The sequence below is a fragment of the Myotis nattereri genome (assembly GCF_964212035.1).
Source record: "Myotis nattereri genome assembly, chromosome: 14".
Taxonomy (NCBI): Eukaryota; Metazoa; Chordata; class Mammalia; order Chiroptera; family Vespertilionidae; genus Myotis; species Myotis nattereri.
Genome location: NC_138089.1, coordinates 59,816,006 through 59,836,297, shown reverse-complemented (window position 1 = coordinate 59,836,297; position 20,292 = coordinate 59,816,006). Strand labels below are relative to the sequence as shown.

At 66.8% G+C, this 20,292-nt stretch overlaps 1 protein-coding gene across 2 annotated transcripts; it reads left to right on the top strand.

The window, feature by feature from the left end:
- The first annotated feature begins 1,715 nt into the window (after positions 1–1,715).
- GNAI2 (G protein subunit alpha i2) lies at positions 1,716–20,015 on the top strand. 2 transcript variants are annotated; one of them, XM_081106144.1, is made up of 9 exons: positions 1,716–1,937; positions 14,047–14,089; positions 14,295–14,436; positions 14,599–14,759; positions 16,823–16,951; positions 17,357–17,486; positions 17,612–17,765; positions 18,062–18,275; positions 19,123–20,015. In XM_081106144.1, the coding sequence occupies exons 2-8, from the start codon at positions 14,085–14,087 to the stop codon at positions 18,250–18,252; spliced, it is 912 nt and encodes a 303-aa protein (XP_080962270.1). In that variant the 5' UTR covers positions 1,716–1,937; positions 14,047–14,084; the 3' UTR covers positions 18,253–18,275; positions 19,123–20,015. The 2 variants fall into 2 exon arrangements, with proteins under 2 accessions (XP_080962270.1, XP_080962269.1); XM_081106143.1 differs by having other exon boundaries at positions 1,723–1,956.
- Positions 20,016–20,292: the final 277 nt, after the last annotated feature.

Below are 20,292 nucleotides of genomic sequence, written 5' to 3'. Positions count from 1 at the left end.
CCCTGGGGAGCCCCCTGCAGGCGGAGAGGGAGCAGCCTGGAGGGTGGAGGCAGGGGTCGCTGGACTCTCTAGGAAAACACTTACCTGGAAAGGAGCCGCTAACTGGTAGGACGGGTGCGAGGACCACATGACCTGACCTGGGGCTGGAGCAGGCCAGGCCTCCCTGGGCCCCATCCTGCCCCGCCTCTGTCCATGGGGGTCTGTGGGCCCACCTCTGGTGAGCCTGGCCTCCTAGGAGCTGACAGGTTCTCCCTGTTGCCCGGCAACGGCAAGAGCTGTTGGCTGTTGCTAGGAGCAGACTGGGGAGGCTCGGGGAGGGAGGATCAGCTCTCCAGCTTGGGGCGGAGCTGGTGGGGGGAGAGGCGAGCCTCCAACAGGCTGTGTTCCGGGCTCTGTGCGCCGTTTTTTACAGGGTTCCGTGGATCAGAGGCACCTGCGGAGCATACCTCTGGGTGTCTGTGTCCCAAGTGGGCATCCTGTGTCTTCATCTTTGCTGCATGCTTGCGGCAGTGCCTGTCTGAGCTTTGGCTCCAGGAAGGAGGGGGGCCCAGGGGGAGCCATTGGAGGACTTACAGGCCAGTGGCTCCTCAGCAAGGGAGCCGCTCAGATAGGGACACACAAGCCCTCCAAGGGGGGCGGACAGCCCGAGACCTGTGAGCTGCAACAAGATGTGTGCCAGGGTGGAAGGGGGGAGCTGGTGATGCAGGGGTGTGGGGGTGGGGGGCTGTGGGGGGCCCAGCATCGGTGGCCAGCCCTCCTCCTGGCTTTGTGGACCTTCCTTGTCCTTGTCTGTGGGTTGAGGCCCCCCCAGCTGTCCCACTAGCAATGCATAGGGTTGCAGCCTGTCTAGTGGAAAGGCCATAAGATCATGGCCACCATGGTTCCGGAGGTCAGTTGGCATCTCTCTCCCTCCTTTGGGTCCCAGGCTGAAGCCCAGGATGGCTACCTGTAGGAGGATGCCTCCTAGGCGACCAGAGAAGGATGGAGAGGTAAATGCTGGCTCCAGGGGAGGTGTAGAGGTGGCAAGAGACTTTTAAAAAAATTAATTTGTGAGAAAGAGGAAGGGGGAGAGAGCTACCATGTGTCCCACGTGTTCAGGCATTGCTTGTGGCGGCGAGGGTGTCCGGAGACCATGCTGAGCGCCCGTCGGGGAGACGTGTTTTGTTTTGCTTTTTAAACGGGCCAAGCCCTCCTCAGGAGGAGGCAGCCTCAGTCCCGAGGCCCGGCTCTGCGGTCCCGGAACAAGGTGACGGGGTTCATGGACTCGAACGGGCGACGAGGACACGCCTTCCCCGCCCAGAGCACGCAGCTCGCAGCGGCTCCGAGGGCTGGTTCCTGCTCGGCGCGCGCGGCACCGGATCCCCACCCTCGGGCTCCGAGGCCCTCCCGCCCCCGCCGTCCGGCCGCCAGGCCGGGCGTTCCGACCCAATCGGAGCCCGGCCTCGCCGGCTGTCGGCCCGGGCCCAATCCCCCCGGCTCGGCTGCGCCGCTGCGACTCTCCCGCGGCGAGGCCCCGCCTCCAGCCTGGCCCGAGCCTGGGCGGTGCCTCACGTCTTCCCCCTCCGCCCGCGAGCCAATCAGCGGCCCAGGATCCCCCACGGCCCCGCCCCCGGGCCCGCCCCGGCCCAGTCCCAGGCCGGGCTCGCCCGGGCCCCGCCCCCGGCCCGCCCCGCCGTCGGTGCGCCGAGCCCTGGAAGGCGCCGCCCGCAGACGCTCGGAACTACGGTCCCGAGAGCTGCCCCGAGAGCGCCGGCGGCGGGAGCGAGTGGGTCGCGCGGGCCGAGCCGGGCCGGGGGCCGTGTGGGGGCCGGGCGGCGGCCGGGCCGGCGGGCGGCGGGATGGGCTGCACGGTGAGCGCCGAGGACAAGGCGGCGGCCGAGCGCTCCAAGATGATCGACAAGAACCTGCGGGAGGACGGCGAGAAGGCGGCGCGGGAGGTGAAGTTGCTGCTGTTGGGTGAGGCCGCGTCCTGCGCCGGGACCGCTGTTCCCGCTTCACCCCCCCGCCCAGGACTTTGGCATCCAGGCTAGGGCTGTGAACCCCCAGACTGAGCCTGGGCCCCGACCCGGCCTGGCCAGGACCCCCAAATAATGATTCAAAACTCTGGCTTGGCCTAGACCTCTGGCCCATAGTCCAGACTCTAGGCCAGACCCTCAACTCATCCCAAACCCCCAAACCCACCCACTTCTGCCCAACGGAAGCTGCCCTGAACTCTGCGTGACCATCCGCCCTTGGCCGACCAAACTCACAGACCCTCAAACCCCAATCAGCCCCCCCCCTCCCAGGCACCACCTCTCCCCCTGCTTGCTCCCCTGTTCCCACTGGGCATGAGCATCCCTGAGGCCCCTGCCTGGTCCCCCCCACTCCCTCCTTCCCCCTCTGTGCCCATCTCTACTCTGGACCCCATACCCACCTGTGCATCCTGACCCCAGGGGGCCTTTTGATTGGGAAACCCTGACTGCTCATGAGCCCTCCAGCAGGAACCCCCAAACCTTTAGAGACCCCTGCTCCATGCATCTGGCCCACCAAGTTCCTCGCTGCACGCATCCCTTCTCACACCCACTGCTCCCCCTCCCGCACGTCCTCTCCCCCACTCTGGCCTTCCCCAGAGGCCCCCATCCATCCTGTGCCCATGGGCCGGGCGGGAGGAGAGGGCCCGGCCCCGACGGAGGCGCCGCTGGTCCCGCTGGGGAAGGGCGCCAGGCCTGGGCTTCCCTGGGGAGCCGCTGGCTGTCCGCCCCCCAGTGCCTAAGCCCCGTGGGGGCTGCGAGGGAGGTGAGGGCACGGGGGGAGTGCTGAGGAGTGCAGGTCGTGGTGCCTTCAATCCCAGGGAAGATGGTGGCTGCTTGAGGGGTGGGGGGAAGTGGAAGTGGTGAGACAGCCGACATGTTGCTGCCCCAGTGGGCGGGCGAGAGCTGCGGGCCTGCCGGGCTTCCCGCACCCCTTCTGGGCCACAAGGCTGGGAGGGGGATGCTGAGCCCTGCGAGGGGGCCAGCGGGCCAGCCGGTGAGTGAGGCGAGGGTGGGGGTGGGGGGGGCACTGAGCTGGACTTTTGCGGAGACTGTGGGCCTGTGCTTGCCCCAGGCCAGCCTCCCGCCGGAGCAGGTGTGGTGCCCTGGCAGCCTGGTCTGGGGGGTTTCAGGAGGCGGGAGGCCCCCGCAGCACCGTGGAGGCTGGACGGTGTGTGGGGGGGTGTGGCCCCTCACCCCAAGTCGCTGTGGGTCCCTGGCTGAGAGACGGGGCCTTCCGTGCGGGCGTAGGGCCCGGGACGGCGTGTCTCCGTCGGCCGCCCATCTGTTGACTGTCCCTGGGGGCCTGGCCTCTGGGGCACAGCCCGGAGGTTTCAAAATGGCATCCGCTCTCTGCGGGAGGAAGCGAAGGGGCGGGAGGGGCGGCGGCCCGGCCTCCTGGGCTGTTTTGCGTCGGGCGCTCGCCTCTTCCTGTCTCCGCTGCGGGAACAGCGAGTGGGTGTCTCGCGGGGGAACGCCCGCTGGGCTGGGAGGGGACCCCATCCTGCTGCTCCCAGCTCTGCCGGCCTCCGGCAGCCTCTTCCCGGCGGGTCTGTGTGGCAGCTGAGATGCGGGCTGGGAGCCGGGGTGGCAGAGCCGGGTGCAGGGTCCAGCTCCACGTCTTCTGGGCCGCGGGCCCTCAGCTTCCTGCCCCCCTTTGCTCTCTCTGTGGGATGGGCTCCCCGGGCCCAGGTGGGACGTGCCCTGGCGGCGGCCCTTTCCCGCCCAGGTGCAGGGAGGTGATGGAGCCCGTGGAGCAGCCGGAGTGCCGGGCGCCCGGCCCACATAGCGGGAAGGACTCCGTCCAGGCAACGGGACTCGCTGGGTAACTGCCAGCCTCCCTTCCCAGCCAGAACCACGCCCGCTGCCCCACCCGCACCCTGGCTCCTTCCCGGCCTGGGTAGAGCGCCAGCCCAGCGCCGGCCCAGGCTGTCACCGGCAGAGGCAGATGTGCGCACGGGGAGAGGTGTTCCTGGCAGCTTGGTGGGGGACAGAGGTGCTGATACCAGCCCCGCTCCAGGGACACCGCCACCTGTTGTCCCCGGTGGAATCTGGGCGTCTGGGCGTCAGGGGAAAGGAAGCCAGAGTCCGGGTTTGGGGGTTTCTCTGATTTCAGATGGGCGTGTGGGCAAAGGAGACAGTGTCGGTCACCGGCGGGAAAGCCTCGCGTGTCAGCACAGCGGCGCCTCCAGCCCTGGCACTTCGTGGCCCCTCACTTGGGGTGTTGTCCCGGTTCCACCTAACTCATGCCTCCTCTTCACGACTCTGCCCAAGCACCACCGCCCGGCACCTTCCTGGCAGCCCCTTCGCCAAGGCTGGGTGCACCCCTGGCTCTGGTGCTGCGGCTCCCCCCTCAGAGCCCGTGTCTGGGCAGAGCTGCCCGCCCACCCTGAGATGGCAGGGCAGGGCTCCTCCTGGGCTAGGCATGGAGCCTGGCACCCAGTGGGTGCTCCTTGTCTGTTTGTTGAGTGAAGGAAGTGCTACTGAACTTGGTCTTGGGGATGGTGGATGGAGTGAGATGAACCACAGCCTGGCATATCGTGGGCAGGTGGGTGGCAAGGGCTTGGTGTTGGGCCGATGACCAGGATTGGGGGATCCTGAGACGGAAGCTTCTGAGGCTTTTCCCTGCTGGTCTCATCACAGGCTGTGCCAGCACCTCACACAGCCCTCCCCCCACTCCAGTCTGCAGCCAGTCTCGGGGCTTGGCACACAGTAGGGACTCCAACTCTTCCCACAGGAGAATGGCTTTGTGGTCTGCTCCTTCCTCCCAGTGTGACCTCAGAGGGACCCCCAGCTTGCTCAGGCTATTTGGGGACTGTCGCAGGCCTGTCTGGCTCTTGGGGCTCAGACCAGGGCAGGGCTCAGGAGTCCTGGCCTGGCCAGCGCAGACTGTACGTGCGAGGTCTCCATTCGGTTTACGAAGGGCGGTCGATGGCCTTTGTCCTGTCTGTGTCTCTAACAAAGGGCCTGGCCCACGGTAGGTAGCTGGCTGGGGGATGGGTGAAAGTGGGGGTGCCTCCTAGGAAGGGGCCCTCTGGGTAGCCTTGAAGAATGACATTTGCTAGGACTGGACAAGGGGGGCAAAGGGGCCAACTCTGCCAGGTACTGAGGGAGGAAGACCTGGCCTGGGTTCCCCAGACCTGGGGTGGCTGTTTCCTGGCTCACCCTCCCTGGACTAGCTCTTGGGGTCACCAGATCTGGGTTCAAATCCCGAGCCCACGTAGTGTACTGGACGAGCAGCCCAGCTGGTAAATCCTGGTCCGCTCTCCACCTGTACCTGAGCCCCGGTGCCTGCTCCAGCCACAGGCGGGGGGTACACCAGCGCCCGGAGGGTGGGAACAGGCGAGGGACCCTCAATCACCCCTGCAGAGCCGAGAGTTTGGTAGGGAGGGGTCTCCCCAGCCTCCAGGCTGCTTGGCCCCAGGATGGAGTTTTGGGGAACCCCCTTCCTTGACCTCAGGCAGTTGCTCACAGCAAATGGGGAGACCATGGCGTGTAGTGTAGACAGTTGGTGCCACCTGGAGTGACAGACTGTCCTGGGGGCCTTAGGCCCAGCCCTGGGGGGTTGAGCCGCCTTCCTGGGGGTCTAGGGACCCAGCCTACCTCCAGTCCCGCCTTTCCCCCCACAGCCTTCGCCTTCCCGGCTGGAGCTCATTAGCATTTGAATGGGGGCGGGGCAGCTCGGGCCTCCCAGGCTCTTCTTCCCACCCCTCCCCCAGGCTGGGCAAGGCTTTGTCTCCCCGGCGGGCGGGCGCGGGGCTCCCGCACTAGGAGTGAGGGGGTCTGAGCCATTTCTGACACCTTCTGCCTGCGTCCTGCCCAGTCCCGCGAGTGCAGCCCCTGCCTGGTGCTGGGGCCGGGGCCTGAGGCTCCTGTAGGGCGGGCGGGAGGGGGTCCTTCAGGGGATGCCCTCGAGCTGGGCGGCCGGGAGAGACTGGGTGGCCTTGCAAAGGAAGCCACGCTGAGCTCAGCGGAGGGTGTCCCGGGAGGGTGGGCGGAGAACCCCAGGCAGAGGGCAGCCGTGGTGAGGAGAAGAGAATGAGCCCCTTGTGGCTGGGGTGGACGGCAAGGCAGCTGGAGCGCAGGCCTCCATGCCAGGCCCGGCAGCCTCGGGACTCCATTGTGCTGGAGATGGAGCCTCGGCTGCCAGATGGGGGCCTGGGCAGCCTGTCAGGTGGGATCCCAGCGAGGTCCCCAGGCCTCCAGCAGGGCTGGTCCTGAACACCTGCCCTGGACACGAGGCCCTGGCTGTGAAGCTCTTGGTCTTCGTCTTTAAAAGCCCCATTATTTTATTTTTAATACTTTCGTATTGATTTCAGAGAGGAAGGGAGAGAGAGAGAAACATCAATGATGAGAGAAAATCATGGATTAGCTGCCTCCTGTAAGCCCCACACTGGGGATCTAGACTGCAACCTGGGCCTGTGCCCTGACGGGGAATCAAACCATGACCTCCTGGATCATAGGTCCACGCTCAGCCACTGAGCCACACCAGCTCAACCCCTGAGCCATGCCAGCCGGGCACCACCCATCCTTTAGGCGGAAACAGGATGGAGGAAGCTTTGTTCACAGAAGCTCTTAGCCACCGAGGGACCAAGCCCCTGTCGCACCACACCCGCCAGCAGGTGATGAGAGGTCTGACCAGAACCTGAGTGCTGCCCCCCGACACCCCTTGGTGCTGTGGGGAGACAGGACTGGACAGATGTGGGGGGGTGGGGGGGGAGAGCAGGGCCCAGGCCAGCCTCTGTCCATCTTCCCAACAGCTCAGGGCAAGAGTCCCAACCTAGGAGTTGAGTGAGGGGAAGGGGCCAGCGGGTTCTGGCCGGGCCATAGCTCATGGGTCCACCTAAGGTGCCCTGCAAGGTGCCCTGGAGCGAGGCCCTTAGATGGGGGCCCTGGGACCTGGTGCTCTGAGGCAGCCCCTCCCTCAGCCATAGTCCAGGGTGGGGCCTCTGCCCACCGCCTCTGGCCTGGAGCTCTTGTTCTTACTAAACCTCAGCCCAACCCTGGCTGGTGTGGCTCAGTGGATAGAGTGTCAGCCTGCAGACTGAAGGGTCCTGGTTTCGATTCCAGTGAAGGGCACATGCCCGGGTTTCAGGCTTGATCCCCAGGAGGAGGCGTGCAGGAGGCAGCCGATCAATGATTCTCTCTCATCATTGATGTTTCTCTCTCCCTCTCCCTTCCTCTCTGAAATCAATAAAAATATATTTTAAAAAACACACAAAAAAACAGCCAACCCTCACCCTCTCCCCAATGCTGCTTCTCGGGGCTGTGGCCATCTTGGCGGTTTGGGAAGGGGACTCTCCCTGGAATAGGCAAACGTCTGCTGGGCACCCTGTGGGTACATCAGGGCTTGGCAGTGGGAGCCAGAACCTACAGGTGGGCCGGACAGGGCTTGTTGAGAAGGTGTCCTTGTGGCCTGGTGCGTCCCTGGCGTCACGGCTGCTACGGCTTCAAAATATGCAGAGGGGGTGGCAATGGCAGTGCCCACTGTGTCCCCGCAGGGACTGTGTCCCCGCAGGCGGAGGGCGGTGGAGGCGGCGGCAGGGCTGGGCGGCTCGGGGAAGTGGTGTCCGCGCCAGAGGAAAAGGAGGAAGCAGCTGGAGGAGGAGGAGCCCCAAAGAGGAAGAGGCCAGAGGGCCCCGCTCTGCTGGGGGTGGGCAGGTGAGCCGTCCACTGGGAGCCTGGACGGTGAGGCCACCTGCACGCCCTGTGCCGCCCTGCTGGGCGCCTCTGGGTTGGAGCCAGCCCCGGCCTTTGTCCGGCCCCAGCAGCCCCTGGCCTGGGATCCCAGCGCCGTGGCGATTCTGAGGGTTCCAGGCCCCTCCTCTGACCACAGGAAGTGGAGGCTGGGAGACGGACGCCGGCCGGCAGGCGGGAGCTGGCAGGAAAGCGGAGCTGCTGCTGCGTCCCGAGCAGCCATGGCCTCCAGGGCCGGAAGGCCGGCTGCAGGCCCCGATGAATGCCCGGAAACGGAGCCGCAGCCGGCATTAGCTCACTCTGGGTTTCCCCTGCCCCGGGCTGGACAGAGGGGCCCTGGTCCAGGCGAAGGATTCCCCCTGCTGCTGGCCACTGGCCTGGGTGCCTTCGCTCGGCCTCTGGGGACGAGAGCAGCTGCCTGATTGAGCCTGGGTTGCTATGGCGCCGGACGCTTCAGGGGCGGGTCTGACTCACACTCGTTTCACTGATGGGGAAACTGAGGCCCCGGACATTACCTGACGTACCCGATAAGTGGAGACACCCCGATGTGACCCGGGCAGTGGTTCTGGCCAGAATGATGAGCCGGGAGGCAGGCGGGTGCTGTGGGTGTGCACGTGCGCTGCGCGTCTGGGTGGCCCGTCTCGGAGGAGATCGCAAGGGGACTGTGCCCCAGGGCAGGACCCAGGACTGCATGAATCCCGTCACTGCGCCAACCAGTGACGCCAACCGTGCAGTTCCCCCGGTTTTGCTTCCTGCCTTTCCTCGCAGCCCCCAGGCAGAGGCAGGCACCTGAGTGCTCCGCTCCGCCGGCCTTACGCTGGCTCCGTGCACCACCGCCAGGCTGAGGCGACTGCGCCCGCTGGGCGGTGGGGGCCCTGAGCTGGGAGACAACAGAGTTCCCGCCGTGGCTCCCCCGCGAGCACAGGCTGCGGCGGGCTCGCGCGCGTGCGGACTGTGTGCCACTGTGTCCGGGTACAGCCTGGCAGCCACACTCGGTGCTGAGGCAGGTCCTCCTGCTCCTTGGCCTCAGGGTTTGTGGCCTCCCCTCTGCTCGGGGTCCCAGGGGTTCTGCTCTGTGTTGTCAGGCGGGACCCCAGGGCTGGAGCCAGAGAGACTTTGGAAACGGAGCAGATCTGCAGGCTCCTGGGCTGTGAGCTGCGCAGAGCAGAGCGCATCCTCGCGACCACTCAGCCCCTTCCTCTCGGGGTGACCTCAGGCTGCCCCTTCCTCCCGGGCGGGCGGGGACCTGGGGTGTCAGCATGGCTCCAGGGCTTGTGGGGACTCAGCAAGCTGCCGGCTTGGGCGAGACCCTGGGCTAGTTTGGGGTGAGTGAGGACCAGGGGGGCTCCAGGCAGGCTTGGGGCTTGGCACACTCCCTCAGGGCACTGGGCACCTCACCTGGGGCCACCGTAGTGACTGAGAAGTGGGGGGTTAGGTTCTTTGAAAACAGCAAAGGGGCCCCTTAAATGAAGAAGCAGGGGGAAGAGGAGTGCAACGTCCTGGCATCTCGGGCTGCTGTAGGGTGGGCCTGTCGCCTTAAGGTCCAACAGCACAGACCCAGGGCCTCCTCCTCCCGGCGGCCTTTCCGGCCCGGTGCCTCAGTTTCCCCTGCACAGTGGGCAGGCCCCGGGGGAGACCGTCCTGCCCTGCAAGCCCTCTGTCTGTCTGGCCGGCCAGTTCCTCTTGCACGGAGAGCGCTGACTTGGCAGAGGCAGGCCTGGCCCGATTGTTGGCACTTCCCGGGGAGGTTCCGGGTTTGTTGGGGCACCTGGGGGAAGGCAAGGCCCATCCAAGACCCGCAGCGCAGACCCACGCGGAGCCCCTTCCAGGGAGTGAGGGCCCAAGCAGCACCTGGAGGAAGGAAGAGCTGCCGGGGGCGGGGCTCCCAGGGCCTTTGTCTGGCGGCCCCCCTCCCCCTTCCCCCTCCCCTCTCCCTCCCCTCCCCCTCCCGTTCCCATTGTTCCTGGCGCTGTGTCTCCGCAGACCCAGGGCTTCCCAGGCTCCGGGCGGGTGATGGGTGAGGGTCCAGGCTCCTCCCCCAACGGCCCTGGCTGAGGCTGCTTTTCAGAAACAGATGCTCCCCAGCACCACCCCGCCCCCACCTCCTCCCTGGGTCTCCGGCTGCTGGCTCCCCCTGGTGGTGGAGGCCGGGGCCCTGCGGCTGCAGGGGAGGGGCAGGAGCCGAGGCGGCGTGGAGGGGGGAGCCGAACCGCGGGCTTGGCCAGGAGACGTGGCACCTTCCTGGGACGGGACTGGGCGGTGGTGCTCGGGCTGCCTCTGGGGTGGGCGTCCCAGGGTTCACCCCACCTTCCCCCGCGCCCCACCGGGGTTGGCGGGTGGCGGCCGTGGGGCGGGCCTGGTGCTGTGGGTTAGAGCTGGGCTGCTTGCCCGGCTACCCTGTGGTCACAGCCACTGCTGCTGGGAGCCGCTCTGCCCTGGGCCTGCCACGTCGGCGGCCACTCTCCCAGGCCACGTGCGCAGGGAGCCCACCGCCCAGGAGCCGCCGGCCTTCTGAGCCCGGGGAGGCCGTGTCCGCCGTGAGCGCCCGGGGAGGGGAGGAGCCGCTGTGTGGAGGGAAGTGGGCACTCGGAGCAAAGGGCCAGCGGAGTGCGTGGCTCCGACTAACACAAGTCCCGGCAGGACCCGCTGCTGAGTCAGCGCCACCAGCCACGGCCACGGCCCGGCTGAAAGCCTCCGAGGCTCCCGCCCGGCCCCGGCCGCAGGTTGTGGCTGGAACGGCCTCACCGCGGGGTCACTGGGCCCAGCGCTCTTGCGAGAGCCTTGGGGAAATCTGCGATCTTCCCAAGGGCAGAAAACGCCGCTAATAACTTTTATCGGTTCTCCCCAGGCGCCAGGTGCTGAGGGCTTTGTGTTAACCCTCAGCCTCCGGGGAGGAGGGAAGGGTGCCAGGACCGGGCTGGAGGGGCTCAGCTCTGATGGGCACCAGGGCGGGCACAGGTCTGGATCCCCCTCTGGGCGAAGATCTGAAAGAGAGATGAGCGGGCTGGCCATTCAAGGCTGGGCAGCGTCTGCAGAGGGGAAACAGGCCAGAGAGGACAGTGGCATGCCAGGGCCTCGCAGCAGGGCAGAGCCTGGTCCAGGAGGTAGAGGGTCCGAGATGGACAGACGGCAGTGACCTGATGCTGCGTTTGGGGTCATGCAGCTGGACTGGTGGCCGAGCGCCTGCTGCAGAGGCCTGTGGCCTGGTCCAGGCAGGTGGCCTGGTGCCGCCTCCTCCCCCATCTGCTCCCTCCTCCGTGGGGGCCGCGCTCTGGAGTGGAAGCAGATGTTCTAGCAGAGCAGCCGCTGGGGCCGGCACATCGGGGCAATTACTGCCGCCTCCGGGGCCAGCAGCTGCGCCGCCCTGGGCAAGGGCTGAGAGGAGGCGTGGCCGTGGGAACACTTCTGGCCGCCCCAGCTCCGCGGGCCTCTGCACGGGGCCTTCTGAGCAGGAGCCTGCATGGAGGGCCCTCTCCGGGCGGGAGACCCCTGCCACCTCCCCTGGAGGCCCCTCCCGGCACCTGGGCAGCAAGCTGGAGCCCGGGAGGGAAGCCCTCTCCTCTGAGGGGAAGGTGCACAGCTGGGGGGCTGGGTGCCCGGGATCAGCGAGGTGCAAGCAGGCTCTGAGTCAAGTGCCGGCTTATATGGTGGCAGCACTGCAGGCCGCGGTGGGAAGGGGCCGCTCGAGGGGTGAAGAGTGAGGGCGGCGGGTCCCCGAGAGCCAGGGTCCTCGTCCCACCCATCCCCCATCCACCATCCCCCATCCACCCATCCACCATCTACCCATCCCCCATCCACCCATCCACCAGCGTCATGCTGTGGTCCCACCCCTCTGCCCCTGGCCCCCTGACCTGCCCTAGCCGCTCCTGCCCCTGATTCTGTCCCCGTGTCCCCCTGCTTCCTGCCCAGCCGCCAGCACCCCGCTTTGTCCTACCATTCTCTCCTTCCCACCTAAGGCCGGGGCGGGGCTCTGGGACCTGGGATGCCCCCTGTGAAGCAGTGCCCTCCTAACTCAGGATGTGAGGGCCAGGGAGACAGGCTCCCGGGGACAGGAAGCGGGCCCTCGGCTGCCGGGCAGGGAGCGAGCATCCTGGCTCCGGCCCGCTTGCCTGGGCGCTGCCTGCCCCGTGGTGCCTGCCGGTCTGCCCCGCCAGGAAAATCAGATGCAAAGCGAGTTTGTGCTGTCATCCCCGTCGCTGGGCAAGGGCAATGCCTTGCTCACACCATTTACCAAGAGAGTGGTCCCGGGCCAGCCAGGGACACTGGTGACTCAGGCGACGGGGGTCGCAAAGTTACACAGGAAGTGACAACCCTCACCCGGACCTCGGTCCCCTGTGCGGAGAGCTGTCACTCTGAGTGTCAGTTCGCCCGGGTGGGTGTGGCGTGTTGCTCTGACCCATCACTGCACATCCTTGGCCTCCGCTGCCCCTCGAGGCCCCGGTCCTGGCTGAGACTCCAACTCTGTGGCTCCTGGTCCCTCCGCCCGGGATGTGCCCCCTCCTGCCTGCTCCGTGGGAAAGTGCCTGGGCAGGAGGGACGCTCACGCAGCCACTAGGCCGGTCAGCCAGCAGGTGGGTGTGTGGTCCTGGCCGCTCTGCAGTGCGGTGAAGGGTGCTGCCATCTGACCACAGCCCACGCCCCTGGACACCGGGACTGGAGCCTCACTGCCCCCCACACATACCTGCCACCCCCCGTGCTCCTCTGCCCATGATGCCAGCAGCTGGTGGCGCCTGTGAGGGGAGCCCAGACCCCTCTCGGAGGGCCACTGGGTTGCGAACACACCCAGGGCCGCAGCTGCGCCTTGGTTTCTGGCCGGACATGGCTCTGCTGCTGCCTGGAGGGCCTGCAGAGACTGCGCGGGCGTGAGCCCGCGGTCCAGCTGCCGCACGGGGCACTTGGGGCCGCTGGGGGGGCACTGCACTCAGACGGGCCACAGGGGCCTGCAGCCCCGGACAGCAGCCTCCGCTTCCTCACTGTCAGGGGCTGAGGGCAGAACAGGTGCCGTTATTAGCGGACGTGATGGGCCTGGAGTGGCATTTCCCCAAGAGGGCGCTATTCGTGCTTTGCTGTTGTCATTACTGCTGTTACTCTTTTTAATATATTTTATTGATTTCGGAGAGGAAGGGAGAGAGAGAGAAACATCAATGATGAGAGACAATCATTGACTGGCTGCCTCCTGCACGCTCCCTACTGGGGATCAAGCCCGCAACCCGGGCACCTGCCCTGACCAGGAATCCAACCGTGACCTCCTGGCTCGTGGCCGGGCTGTTGCTGTTGTCCTTGTTGCTCGTGTTAGTGTGTGTGTCGGCCACGCCACCCTCTGGGGCGTCTTTACTGACCCCGAGGGCCAGAGGCCCCGCGTGTGACCTGCCCACTCACCTGCTGGCCTGCCGCCGTGGTCAGGAGGGTTGGGACACATGTCGGTGGGGCGCGGGGCAGGGACACCCAGCAAGGAGAACTCCGTGGGCAACGGCCGGGAGGGTGAGCCGGGTCCAGCCGAGGTGCCTGCGCCTGGAGCTCGGGGAGAAGGGGAGGGAGGGGAGGCCCTGTCCCCGCCCCTCCGTCCCCTGGTCATCACCTTCCCTGGGGAATGTGAGCTCCTGGGCTGCGCCCTCTAGACCTGGCTCTGTGTCTGGGAGGAAACCTGGGAATTGGCTGTTTTTATCTCCCAGGGCATCATCCCACAGGGTCTGAGCCTAATAGCAGAAGGGCTGGGCGTCCGAACCCTGGCCCACGCGCTTGGGACCAGACTTTTCTGAGCCGCTTTGTCCTTCGTAAGCGGGAGCAGAGCCTGGGCTGCTGTGAGGGTTACAGGGGAGCGGCCCCAGGCCCTCACCGCTGCCCCAGGGGCGACACGGGGGGGGGGGGTGCCGGGCCAGGGAGCACAGTGAGTCAGCACGGGGGTGCGTGTGTGCGTGTCACACCGCCTGGCCCCAGGCCCCGGGCTCCATCTGCTCAGGGCCGCCTGGGGCACCGCAGGCAGCGGGCTTGGCCCTGTGCGTGTCTGGAGACAGGAGCGTGACGCCGTGCCATCCAGGGCCCTTGGCAGCTATGCCGAGTGTGGGGGAGCCAGCCTGCCGGTGGGAGGCAGGGCGACTCCTGCAGGGCACGGGGGGGCTGTGGGCTGTGGGCGGCCGCGTCTGGGGAGAGTCCACTATAGGGCACCTTGACCGCATGGCCCTGCCAGCCGCAGCCCCGCCCGCTCTGCTGCCCGCCTGCCTCCATCTCCCCCGTGCAGTTGGTGGGAGGGTGAGCGCGGCCTCCAGGGCTGCAGGTGGCTGGGCCCTCGGCGTCCCGTGGAGCCCGCGGCCGGCTCCCTGACCTGCGCCCTCCGTTCCAGGTGCTGGGGAGTCGGGGAAGAGCACCATCGTCAAGCAGATGAAGTGAGTGCTGTGTGCGGACGGCCTCCCCGCCTGGGTCTCCCCTCTCCTGGGCCCGGCTCAGGGCGCTCCCAGAGGCAGCCATCCGTCCTCAGAACCCGGGGGGTGGGGGCAGTTCCGTCCTCTCTGAAGTGGGTCCCTGCAGGCCCCAGCCCCCCAGGTGGTCGTGCGCTGTCTGTGGCCACTAACCCCGCCCCCTGGCTGCCAGGATCATCCATGAGGACGGCTACTCCGAGGAGGAATGCCGGCAGTACCGGGCGGTCGTCTACAGCAACACCATCCAGTCCATCATGGCCATCGTCAAGGCCATGGGCAACCTGCAGATTGACTTCGCTGACCCCTCCCGCGCGGTACATGGGCTCCCCCACCCTTCCCGCCTCCCAGAGGCCTCAGGGCCCGTCATGTCCTGGGAACCTGAGGGTGCCCAGCCTAGGCCCTATCCCCGGGGCCTCCCGCCCTTGTCAGGTGGGGTAGGGTGCTCCTGCGCCGGCTGACCCCCCTGCGGTCCCCAGGACGACGCCAGGCAGCTGTTTGCGCTGTCCTGCACGGCCGAGGAGCAGGGCGTGCTCCCTGAGGACCTGTCCGGCGTTATCCGGAGGCTCTGGGCCGACCACGGCGTGCAGGCCTGCTTCAGCCGCTCCCGGGAGTACCAGCTCAACGACTCCGCTGCCTAGTGAGTGCGCCCAGCGGGGCAGGCGGGCGGGGTTGCCCTCAGAGGCGGGGACTGTCAGCGAGGCCTTGCGGGGTCTGGCTTGGGGTGGGAGGCATGGTATGTCCAGGCCAGAAGGGCCAGGCAGGGGCTTACAGAGCCCGTCCCCTGCGGGCCGCCGGCGGCTCATCTGTCCTCACACACAGTCGTTCTAAAGACCCGTTTGCTGCCACCTGCTCTGTGCCAAGTCCTGGGCAAGGCTGCAGGGACACAGGGGTGAGTGGAGCAGGCAAGCCCCCAAGCAGTGACACCCTAGGTATCAGTGTGGTGGCAGCCGCGGGGGCAGGGCCAGTGAGGGGTGCCTCAGGGGAGTCTGCCCTGGACTTGGGGGGAATGGGCAGGGCCCGCAGGCAGGGCACAGCCTGTGCCACCTCCCGGGTGGTAAAGTGCTGACTGTGCCTTGGTCACAGGGGAAGTTCAGGCTGGCTGGGCAGGGAGACACGGAGGGGAGGCAGGGTCTGGGAGATGACACGGGTGGAGGTGGAGCCCAGGGCTTGAGCGCTCACCCTTGCTGGCCCTTGGCTGAGCTCAGGACCAGCTGGGGAATCACGGGATCCCAGGAGTCCCGGAGGGAGGCCAGCCCGCAGGACGACGCCCTGACCACCTTTCCTGAAGTACCTGCCGGTGCCACGCCTGGCACAGGGTGCTGAGTGCCCCGTGGGGAGTAGGACAGACAGGCTGGCGGCCAGGGCTGAGGCTGCAGGGCCGTGGGCGACACCCACAGGCTCTGGACGGTGCCACCCAGATAGGCTGCCGACCCTGTGCCCATCTCTTCCTGGCCTGCACACACCAGCTGCCCGGAGTCCGTCTGTGGACAGGACCTCAGGAGGGGGTGGGAGGCATTCCCTGCCCGTTATGCAGACAGCCCCCGCCCTCGCAGAGATCTGAACCCCCTGTGAGCGCCCCCCCTCTCGCCCCCCAAGCTACACTCTCAGCCAAACACGGGCGTCGGGGCCTCCGCGCTGCCCTTCCACCGTCACAGGCTCAGCAGAGGTGTGGGCCCTGTCAGTCATTGCCACCTCTGTGCCCAGGCCTCCAGGAGGGCGGGCGGGAGCCGCCTGCCAGGCCACTTCCCACTCCTCCCCGTTCCCTTCTCCTTCCTGTCAAGCGCCTGCTGTGTGCACAGCGCTGTTCTGGGGGTGGATTCAGCAGTGAACGCCAGCCCTGCTCTTCCGGCAGGTTTATGCCTTCACTGAGGGTGGGGAGCACGTTGGGACACCCCCTCTCTCCGCAGCCATCCTCCAGGGCTGCCCTGGGGCAGCAAGACCCTGGGGAGAGCCCACCTATTGGGGAGGGAGAGACGGGGGTGGAACCACCCAGGGGCCTCCAGACAGGAGGCGCTTGGTGGGGGGCGGGGCTTGGTGTGGAGGTTACAGCACAGGCGTCATGGTCCCCCCCGGCTCTTCCTGTTTTTCTGTTCTGTCTCTGCGTCTCTGAGGTCATTTCCCTCTGGCCAGGCTGCTGGTGGGAACCAAGGGCTGGCCCAGCAGCCCTGCCCCAGGAGCAGGACTTCGGTGCTGGGCGCCTGGACCCAGCCCCGGACTCAGCAGGATACTGAGGCCGCTGTAGGCGGGCCCAGGGCCTGGCTGGGCGGGTTGGTGCTGACATGGGAGCTAATAAGGGAGCTGGTAACATAAGCCCCTGGGGCCCCCAAGTAGGTGTTGATGCCCTCCCCTGAGGGGCCCAGCCTGCCCAGCCCCGCATCCAAGTCCAAGGACACACCAGGTTGCTATACGGCTGACACCATAATTGCACTGATTAGCATCCTGAATCCCTCGCTGGAGAACTGATCTGTCCCCGCCCACCCCTGCACCTGCAGCTCTAGCACCCGGGCCCCCAGCGGAGGCCGGCCTGTCTCAGGCCTGGGTGCGGGGCTGGGCCGGCCACAGGCACCGAGCTGCCCCTCGCGGGCTGACCTACAGGGGGGAGCCGAGGGATTCGGGCCCAGGTTTCCTCATCTGAGCAACGAGGGTCATGCAGGTCAGGAGGCCCCTGCTGGCCCCACTGACCCCCCCTCCCCCCTCCAGCTACCTGAACGACCTGGAGCGCATCGCACAGAGCGACTACATCCCCACCCAGCAGGACGTGCTGCGGACCCGGGTGAAGACCACGGGCATCGTGGAGACACACTTCACCTTCAAGGACCTGCACTTCAAGTGAGCACAGTGTGTGTGTGTGTGTGTGTGTGTGTGTGTGTGTGTGTGTGGCGAGGCGGACCGCCAGCCCGGAGGTGATGAGGGAGGGGCCTCCCTCCAGGACCTGCTCCTGGCTGTGCAGGGAGCGAGGGCAGCCCTGCTCTGGCCAGCAGCTCACATGCTCTGAGACCTGCCCCTGTGGCCGCAGCCGGCCCTGCCGACAGCCCCGAGCCTGCGCTGCTGACCACCCGAGCCTGCCGGGCACAGTCCCTGGCCCAGAGGCGGGGAAAGTGGACAAGTGTGCAGCCGGGAGGGTAGCCGCCCCCCCTGAGCAGGCTCTGTCCTCAGTGGCGGCCTAGGGGTGGAGCCGGGATCCTTCCAGAGGCTCCTCCCTTCTCTGGAGCTAAGGTGCCCCTGTGTCCGCAGGATGTTCGACGTGGGCGGCCAGCGGTCTGAGCGGAAGAAGTGGATCCACTGCTTCGAGGGCGTGACAGCCATCATCTTCTGCGTGGCCCTGAGCGCCTACGACCTGGTGCTCGCGGAGGATGAGGAGATGGTGAGCGCGAGAGACCACGAGGGGCGGGGCGGGGGGGGGCGGGGAGGGGTGGTGCCGGCGGGGGAGGGGTGGTGCCGGCGGGGGAGGGATGGTGCCGGCGGGGCTGACCGCTGTCCTGCCCCCAGAACCGCATGCACGAGAGCATGAAGCTGTTCGACAGCATCTGCAACAACAAGTGGTTCACGGACACGTCCATCATCCTCTTCCTCAACAAGAAGGACCTGTTCGAGGAGAAGATCACTCACAGCCCCCTGACCATCTGCTTCCCCGAATACACAGGTGGGGGGCTGGGCCTCGGAGCGCTGGGGGGACCCGCTGGCTCGCAGCGCCCCCTGCTGGACAGAAGGGTAACTGTGGGGCCCTTGGTCTGGCTGGTGTTTTTGGGACTTAAGTACTTGTGCCAGCAGGTGGGGGCCCTTCTTCCCACCCTGGGGGTGGGCCCTTCCGTGTGCACGTGGGCATCCTCCTCCCACACAGATGTGTCTGCGCTCACACTCATCCTGTGCACGTGAGCACGCCCTGTGTGCGTGTGGGGACACGTGGGATGGGCAGGTCTCACCGTGCTGCCTCCACAGGGGCCAACAAGTACGAGGAGGCAGCCGGCTACATCCAGAGCAAGTTCGAGGACCTGAACAAGCGCAAGGACACCAAGGAGATCTACACACACTTCACGTGCGCCACCGACACCAAGAACGTGCAGTTCGTGTTCGACGCCGTCACTGACGTCATCATCAAGAACAACCTGAAGGACTGCGGCCTCTTCTGAGGGGCAGCCGACCTGGCAGGACGGTGAGCCAGGGGGCCAGGCGGGGAGCTGGGGGGCCGGGGCGGGGCCAGGCAGGGAGCTGGGGGGGGACAGAGCAGGGCCAGGCGGGGAGCTGGGGGGCCGGGGCGGGGCCAGGCAGGGAGCTGGGGGGGGACAGAGCAGGGCCAGGCGGGGAGCTGGGGGGGGGACAGAGCAGGGCCAGGCAGGGAGCTGGGGGGGGACAGAGCAGGGCCAGGCAGGGAGCTGGGGGGGGACAGAGCAGGGCCAGGCGGGGAGCTGGGGGGTCGGGGCGGGGCCAGGCAGGGAGCTGGGGGTGGACAGAGCAGGGCCTCTGCCCCAGAGCAGGGACGCAGGAGTCCAGGTGAGCGCCCAGCAGGAGCGCAGGGACAAGGGGCACGCAGGCTGGTGAGTCAGGAGGGTCACCCAGTGCCTGGGCACGGGCAGGGCTGGGCTCTGTGCTGCCTGGTGGCCCACCAGCCGCAGTGCCTGGCTGTGTGCTGGGACAGAGCTGAAGGGCTGCTCGGCCTTCCTTGGAGAAAACTCACTTCCTCACCACCAGACCCTGGGCCCAGCCTGGAGGACGCTGGGGCCCCACCTGCCGCTCAGTGTGACCGGCTCTGTGCTCCTCCCTCTTTGCCTCCGACCTTGAGGCTCCTGAGCGGGGCTGGCTCCCCTGGGCCTGGGGAGGCGGGAAGACTCTGCCAGCCTCAGACCCTCCCCCAAGGAGCCCAGCAACGGGCACTGGCTTCTGGGTGGCCACTGTGTCCCTGGTAACAAATGGGTGGGAAAGGAACAGGTCATTGTCGGGGGGGTGGGAGGAGTCTCACAGTGTCTACCTCCTGACCCATGCCCTGCCTGCCCCCACCTCAGGGCCGCCGCCGAATCTGCTCCCCCAGTTCCTAAGGAAGATGGGGGCAAGAGGACCACGCCCCCCACCTGCCCTCCCCACCGCTTCCCCCCTCTCTCTGTTCTTGGCTCCCCCTGTTGCCTCCCTCAGCTCCCAAGACTTGGGGAAGGGGGTGCCACAGGCTTCCCTGTCTGAAGCCTGCCCTTGTCCCAGGTGCTGGGAACAGCTGGGGTACCCCTTTCCTGGGCATCTGTCTGTTCTGGATTCGGCCCTTGTCTTGTTCTGTGGTGGGGGAGGGTCACTCACTTCTCCAGCCTGGGACCCCGGCTTCACCCAGCCCCAGCCCCTGGCCCAGCCCAAGGCCAGATGTTTACAGGGAGCCTCCTGCCCCCACCCCCACCCCAGCCGCTCGGAGGCCCCAAGGAAAAGCACAAGACGCGTGAGACACCACCATTTCTGGAGACCACAGTCCACCGCTCGTTCTCGTAGCTTTTTAAAAAAACGAAAGGAAAAAAACACACGCAAACTTAGAAACTTTTTAGAGGAAAAAGTATTTAAAACTGTCCGATCCTGACCAGCTCCCCCAGCCCCATTCGAGCGACGCCGTGCCTTGAGTGTGTCCGTGTGTTTACACCCGCCCTGCTGGCTGCCCTGTGCGGCCCCCCTGCCCCACACCGTCGGGTCCAAGGGCTGCCAGCTTCACAGAGGCCTGTCCCAGGGCCACCGGCTCCATTAACCTCCATGTAGCCCTTAGCGCTAACCTAGGAACCACCGCTGCCTGCCGAGGGGCCACGCCCCTCGTGCCCTCCCCCAGGTCGGGTCCTTCAGCGTTGAACACTTCCTTGCTTTTTTCACGTTTTCGGGAATTGTTCACCTGGTTTGAAATAATAAAATGTAGAAAGAAAAACACCAAGAACTGCTCAGCCTCCTTCTTTCTGGGGGGCAGAGACCAGGCTGCAGTGCCGCCTGGCGGTGGGACCCTCCCCCTCACCGTGGCGGCCCCGGGTGCTGGGCTGCCGGCTCAGGCCCAGGACTCTCAGCACTTCGTATGTCTCCCCTCTCCCCCCAGCACCTCTGGGTCCGGGGGGGGGGGGGGGCAGCATCCAGCCTTGCTGGAGGGTCAGGGGGCACACTTCCAAGGACACGGAGCAGGAGGTGCCCCGTGAGTGGAGTGGAAGGAAACTGACTCAGCG